Source organism: Artemia franciscana, chromosome 7, assembly GCF_032884065.1.
Source record: "Artemia franciscana chromosome 7, ASM3288406v1, whole genome shotgun sequence".
NCBI lineage: Eukaryota > Metazoa > Arthropoda > Branchiopoda > Anostraca > Artemiidae > Artemia > Artemia franciscana.
In genome coordinates, this window is record NC_088869.1 from 28,528,016 (window position 1) to 28,535,736 (window position 7,721).

General features: G+C 33.8%; 1 protein-coding gene across 1 annotated transcript in view; it reads right to left on the reverse strand.

The window, feature by feature from the left end:
* Nucleotides 1-489: 489 nt before the first annotated feature.
* Nucleotides 490-7,721, reverse strand: part of LOC136029107 (C2 domain-containing protein 2-like) — a gene marked incomplete in the record, with an annotated part of 86,613 nt that continues 79,381 nt past the window's right edge. Inside the window, 3 exon segments of the mRNA XM_065707173.1 lie at nt 490-881; nt 4,226-4,378; nt 6,974-7,084. Of these exon segments, the coding sequence (XP_065563245.1) occupies nt 842-881; nt 4,226-4,378; nt 6,974-7,084 (304 nt within the window).

A 7,721-nucleotide genomic window follows, 5' to 3' on the forward strand; every position in this document is an offset into this window, starting at 1 on the left:
AAGTTTTAACTTCACCTTTTAATGTCATTTGAAAAAAATGTTAACATTTAAGTAGAAGTGCATTTCATCAGTTGGAGTTATGCTTTTTTTTCACTAAAGCAGGCTTCTAAGACTACTTAACTATACTCTCTTCTTAGCTCCACCTCTAACTCTCTTAACGGTGTTTAGTACCAGCTGTGACTCCGCTTCTCAACTCTGTGGACCTTCGACATTTCCCAATAGCTTCACTTTGCTTTAAACACTTCTCATAATTATGTAAATAAAAGGGGCTGCTGATGTTCATTTGTTCAGATGAGGGTTAATAGCATGTTAACTATACTTCTGTATCGATTGGTATTATCTGAAATTTACTCGATGTCTAAACACGACATGAGCCTAATTGACCTAGTAACTTCAAATGGCTGTCATTACAAAAATGCTTTTTATATTTTGTGTTCTGAATGTAGATGACCGAGTGTGCTGAAAGAGAAAGCTCTGAAAATTTACTAATGATAAACCAAAATCATTTATTTTAATAGGATACGTCGTATGTTTCTAGTTACAATAATGGATTCAATGTAAGACATTTAAGAAATATTAAAACAGATTCTATAACTTTTACATCAATAGGTAATAATCACTTTCATTCACTTTTAAAATTCGAAAATTTTTCAAATCAACCTAGAGTAAAAGAAAAAAAGAAATTGACTAGACTTCGTATTTTCTGTAAAACCAACTGAGAAAAGGCACAAAGAAATCACGGCTTCTCGTAGTAAATATTTGCTTTTTTTTAAGTTGATTAAGCATCAAGTCTCTCAATTAAAGCATATTTATTTGATACACCTTGCATATATTCAAACAATCATGCCTTTTTCGGTGGTGGCGCATCCTGAATGTATTCCCTGAAACAAAAAATTATATGAAAGGATTAAGTTACATAAATTATTTTGTGCGAAAAAGTCTTTTGAGACTACAATTATATCCCAGTTGTCAAGCACTGTTACTTTAGTAACTCTAGTCAGCCCTGTATGTATTAAATAAAAAAAAAACAAGTTTTTTCAACTGAAAGTAAGGAGTGACATCAAAACTTAAAACGCACAGAAATTACTTCGTATATGAAAGAGGCTGCTTCCTCATCAACGCCCCGCTCTTTACGCTAAAGTTTGACTCTTTCTCTCAATTCTTCTTTCTAAAACAGTAAAAAACTTTAGCGTAAAGAGCGGGGCGTTGATGAGGAAGCAGCCTCTTTCATATACGAAGTAATTTCTGTGCGTTTTAAGTTTTGATGTCACTCCTTACTTTCAGTTGAAAAAACTTGTTTTTTTTATTTAATTTCTGAACGTTTTTGAATCAATGCATGTTTTGATTTTGGCTCTCCGCAGAGGAATGATCAAAACGAAATTTGCATATTTTTTTTTTGGCTCAATGGCTTTCTCATAATTTTGATCGAATGATTTTGAGAAAAAAAGAGCGGGGGACGAAGCCTAGTTGCCCCCCGATTTTTTGGTTAATTAAAAAGGCAACTAGAACTTTTAATTTTTTACGAATCTTTTTATTGGTAAAAGATTTACGTAACTTATAAATTAGCTTACGTAAAGAACTTTTGTATTATCATGTTTTTATTACATATATGAGAGGATTCGCCCCATCGTCAGTACCTCGCTCTTTACACTAAAGCTTAAATTTTATCCCAATTCATTAAGAATGACCCCCTGAATCACAAAAGCCGTAGAATAAGTAGTTGAAATTACCGAAAATACTTTAGCGTAAAGAGCGAGGCATTAGAAGGAGGTGAGCCCCTCATATGGGTAATAATTTCTGTTTGTTTTAAGTTTTATTGCTGTTCCTTACTTCCAGCTGAAAAAGCTTTTTCACTTTTATTTTTTAATTGTTTTTTTTTAAATAATGCTAGTAAATCCTGCTCTCCCTTCATGGAAATTTTCTTCTCCCATTACAAATTTTCGAAGGAAAGTTCCCCCAGCATATCCCCCTCTTCTCAACCCCTCCCCCAAACCAAAAAAATCCTCCTGAAAACGCCTGTATACTTCCCAATAACCATTACTATATGTAAGCACAGGTCAAAGTTTGTAACTTGTTGCCCCTCCCACGGGGACTGTGGGGGAGTAAGTCGTCCCCAAAGACATAGTTATAAGGTTTTTCGACTACGCTGAATAAAATGGCTATCTCAGAATTTTGATCCGTTGACTTTGGGAAAATAATTAGCGTGGGAGGGGGCCTAGGTGCCCTCCAATTTTTTTGGTCACTTAAAAAGGGCACTAGAACTTTTCATTTCCGTTAGAATGAGCCCTCTTGGAACATTCTAGGACAACTGGGTCGATACGATCACCCCTGGGGGAAAAAAAACAAACAAAAAAACAAAAAAACAAATAAACACGCATCCGTGATCTGCCTTCTGGCAAAAAATGCAAAATTCCACATTTTTGTAGATAGGAGCTCGAAACTTCTACAGTAGGGTTCTCTGATACGCTGAATCTGATGGTGTGATTTTCGTTAAGATTCTATGACTTTTAGGGGGCGTTTCCCCCTATTTTCTAAAATAACGCAAATTTTCTCAGGCTCGTAACTTTTGATGGGTAAGACTAAACTTGATGAAACTTATATATTTAAAACCAGCATTAAAATGCGATTCTTTTGATGTAGCTATTGGTATCAAAATTCAATTTTTTAGAGTTTTGGTTACTATTGAGCCGGGTCGCTCCTTACTACAGTTCGTTACCACGAACTGTTTGACCAGGTACAAAACGCAAATACAATGTTTAAATATAAGAAAGCATTTGCAAAAGTCTTGAGATTCAATATAACTATAAATAGAATCTAGATAAATAAAAAAGGATTATCAAAGAGATACAGGTAGTGGAATCCCTACCTATATAAGAGATAGGTTTTTTTTTGTACAGGAGCAACACGGACTATATGGGTTTTGACGGGTTCTTATTCAAATCGGGTCTTCAGTACCCGGGTTGGTCCTTTTTGGGATATAAAATCGGGGTACTAGTTTGTTAATTCCAGCGCCTTAGAAAATCCGATATATCAGTTCTAGCATTTTTTTTTTTTTTTTTTTTTTTTTTTTTTTTTTTTTTTTTTTTTAATTTGGTTTTGAGCAGTGGCAGCCAATTCAAGGAAATGTAGTCGGAATAGGAAGAATTTAATTTTTTTACGGAGCATATAAAAGGTATTTTTCTTTGTCTTGACAGTTTTTTTTAGACAAAAAAAGAAGATTAAAAGAATGTGTGCATCAAAATCTAGCAGGAGCAATTTCGAGCCCCCTTCGCAAATCGTATAGTTATTATGAGGGGTAGGTTTCTGGGAAATTTTCTTCTGCAATTTTTTCATGGGGTTAGTAAATTAATAATAATTGCTCCCTATTTTCTTCCATCTGCATTATTGACAAATGTTTTCCTAACAAATGGTTTTTGAAAGTATGCTATCCAAATTACTTCACTGATTTTCCAGAGCATCGAAACCTGGAACTAGCATTCCCGACTTCAGTTTGCTTTAAATTACCAGGTGACAAAATTAGCAAGCTACCGCACCGACTTCAGATACTAAGAGGACTGAATCGGTTACAGAAGGACCGATTAGGTTTTACCAATTTTGTCGCTTTGTTACATCAGTCCCTATTACTTAAATTGCTCTGTAAATCTTATCTATCTTTGTTAAGTACTACAGTTTACTATCTCATCCTTTATTGAGAGGTGTTTAGTAGATATACTTAAAAAAAAGGTCACCTTTAGTAAGATACATTTTTTTGTGATTAACACGAAAAACAACGACAACGAACTAACATCAATTTTATCCACGGAAAAATTAAGAAAAATTCAATAAGACATTGTTAAGCCTTACGCTGGTGTTTCACTATATATTTATTGTTCCTTTCTTGTTAGTTATATTCGTAATGCTGAAAATCATTAGAATACATACAACTGAGAATTTTCAAAAAGCATAGGCTTTTATTGGTGCAGTTTAATAAAAGAACTAGGAGACTAGACGTGCATAGATATACGTATAACTAAAAATATCTAAGAACTGGTAGCTTTTGATAATCTATAAAGTAAGATCGCTAGAAAATAACAGGTAATGGTAGAATTAGTTTACTCTAAGTATTCGCCAAAAACTTTAAAACTAAAACAAAAGAAAAAATTAGTTATTATTGCTTTGGATTATGTTTTTGGGGTGAAGCATAAGAATTTTCAGGTCAGTTAGAACCATTGGTTGGCATACTTACAATTCTAAATGATGAACGGTTGAGAGAGGACACAAAGTTTCTGTCTTTACGTGGCACGGCTTGTGGCACTTCAACTGACAATCTCTGCATTCATAGCCTTGTTTTCCTAAGCGTCTAGATATTGGTGTTTTACAAACATCGCATACTGTTCCTCTGTGACAAGAAGAAGAAAATAGGTTAAAATTAAAAATTTGAAACACTTGAAAGATAACAAGTTGCTATTGTTATTTTTTTTTCTCTAAGCATGTAAGACTAATTATACCTTCATTTACTTCAATGTTTCTCCTTCGGATCAAAACTTATAGAATTCATGCACATGAAGTAAGTTGAAAGAAAACTAAAATGACAAACTAAGAAAGCAGACTACTAGAGATACTGAAAGAAATAATCCAAGGAATAGACTAAGTCGGTATAAAAACGAGCTAAACCCTGACTAGGTGCACACACTAGTCAAGTCCAAGCTCCACTTAGTCCTCCTTTCTGCCAACTTTTTTTGTAAAAAGATGGGCAGTAGTAACTTGTTTAAATCAGAAACATGAAGTTATTTTATGATTGAAGACGCAGAGAGTTCGCGCAATCCTTCCAATTTAATTTACGTTTAGTTTAATTTTAATTATTATACAATTTATTTTAGTCCATTTTAGCTCTTAATTTTGTTGTTCAGTTTTCTTTAAAAAAGTTTGTATTAGATTTTTTTTAATATTGAAGGTTGAAAATTAGACTGTATAAGCTAAGAGAGTGAATTTCTTAGAGGAATCGTTGGGTATTCGTGTAAGGAAAGTAAAATTTGCTGTTTGAGATTAGAAACCGGAAATTCTATATCCACTCTAGGTTTCTAGGAAATAATTCTCGAAAAATCAATCTGGAAATCCCGAGTCAATGTTTTTCAAACGAGATTCTTAGTTTTGATTGGGTTTTGTGAATTTTCGTATACATTTGGAGCTTGTGTTCAGAAGTTAACCGAAAAATCTATTATCCAAAACACAGGTCATTGAAAAGAGGGAGATCTAGACTCATGTTGTTTGGATCTACCAGAGGAGATTCCCAAGCAAAATCGATGGAATATAAAAACTTCCGTCTTAGTTGTGCTTTTGGTGTTTTCAGATACATTGTATTCTCTGTTGTGGAAGTTTCTAAATTCCTATCATCAAGAAAGGAATCAAAAAGTAGAGGATCTCGACAGTACTTGGTGAGAAGTAACTACCACTGACCTAACTGTGTCATTCAGAGTTATTGATCCAGTTTTTTAGGGAGAGAAAGGGGAAGAAACCTGTAATTTATTCTCCTTTGTGCTTCTAGTAGAGCCAAAAATGGCTGGAAATCAGAGTAAGCGTCGTTGTAGTATGTTTTGAAAATGTATACCTTTTCCAATCTATGTGGTGGGAGAACTATTTAAGTTCTTTCACCAGGATATCCATCAGAAGGGACCGGGAGACTTAAAATAAATTTGGTAGGGAGTGTGAGCTACTGTCCTAGACATTAACTTTAGAGACCAGAATGCATTTGATATCTTGAGGGAGGAAAAGGAGGGTTTTAAATATCTTATTATAAGAGAAATAACGAGAAAGCTTTGTCAAATCATAGCCAAAAATAGTGGGAAGCAACATTTGATGCGCCTATTTATGGGGGATTGAAGGCGACCCTAATCTCATGCCATCAAACTCGTTTCAGTCGCGGTTATCGAATTTCATTCAAATCATCGGAGAGTAACAGCTAACATCCTATTAGTCTGCTTTCTTTGGCCCGATTAGGCCAAATTCTAATTCTCTAATTTATTGTTATCGTCATATCGTATCCAAATGAATTTGACTGGAAGTATGATTTTATCAACCAGCAAGGGTTGCCATATTTAAATCTAAGATTGTACGATGCAAGATTCGTGGTCTTTTTTGTGCTTTTTAGGGGTCAGAGGCAGTTCTAGCTCTGTATATAACAAGGGGGGTATCCAATTAATACAACTAGAACATCTACCACAACTAACTATATGAACTCAAAAACAATAGAAAAAAATAAGGTCTATTTCCAGTTTTCGGCCTCTTGGGGTTCAGGCCCGATGCATCTTCGCTACCAGAAGATGCTATTCAATTTCAACCAAACTTGACAGAATGTAACGCTTAAGTTCCTTTTAGTTAGTTAACTTTTCTTTTTGGGGTTCTCTGACGAGGCTGTTTTTTTTTATTGAGAAGGGGTCTAAATATCTTATACCTTGCAAATTACTAGCTGGGTTGGCCAAATTCGTTCAGAAAGACCTGGTCAACAGCTAGAGTTATGGTCTAATTTTTCTTCTTTTTCTACCATTAGTAAGACAGGAAGTGGAAATTATAGGCTTTATTGGAAAAAATGAAACAGGTTACGGAACGACTATAGTTCAATCAAGTTACACAGAACGCAAGGTTATTTAGCCTTTGACAAGATAAGAAAAGTAATGAACAAAGATAGTATAGCGAAGATATATATGTATATATATATATATATATATATATATATATATATATATATATATATATATATATATATATATATATAGGCTATATGGTTATACAAAATGTAAGCATAGTTTATATAAAATATCGTTGCATAAAAAGATGGTTATTCTTATGATACAGCAACATGAAAGAGGCATAAACATAAAGTAAAAAAAAAAATTGTTCAGCTTGAAAAAAAAAATTATTGACAACCTAAATATACGGTTGCATTAACTATTATCAAAATAAAAAAAAAAAATAGGTAAAACGTATTAAGACTTACCCAGGTAGGTGTTTTGCTATGAATATATGGTCGTTGAATATGTGAAGTTTCGTTCCTTTCCTTCCCCAAGAACGCTTTTTTTCTGCTAATGTCATGGGAATCAAATAATGTCTGAAAATAAGAGATTAAATAATGAATTCAGCTGTCATGAATACTTTTAGGCCTGAAACAAACTTGGCGTTAGTACTGATCGGATTTTTCAGCGGTCGGGTTTTTTTTACTGCTGCTGATCTAAAACAATGTCACGTTTACACTTGGCGGTAAACATTCTACTGATGTCACATCAGTCCGATCACAGACCTGACACCATGCAACAATAGTCTATCTCATTCATAGTGGTCCGTGTAACATGAATAGAGAAAAACTTCTTGTATTAATATTATATCATCGTTGATTGAAGAGAAAGTGAAGAAATTGACTTTCGTGGGCTCTTCCGATTAATAAAAGGAGAATGAAAGTTACAGTGTTCTTCACATTGCGGGGCACTTGGCACTCGAAGATGCACACAAGGTGGCGGAAGGTGGACAACCCTTCGAGACTCGTAATCTATAAAAAAAAGAGCCAAGAGAGAGGATAGAAAGAGGGATATGGCTTTTAGTTACTTTTACTTAAAGTGTTACTTTTTATTTTAGTTTCTCTAAAATTACACTTTAAAAAAAAAATTAGCCAAAAACAAAAATAAAAAAGATGTCATGATAAAATACACCATTTATACACTCTTAATGCAAACACAACAGCGTTCGTCAGT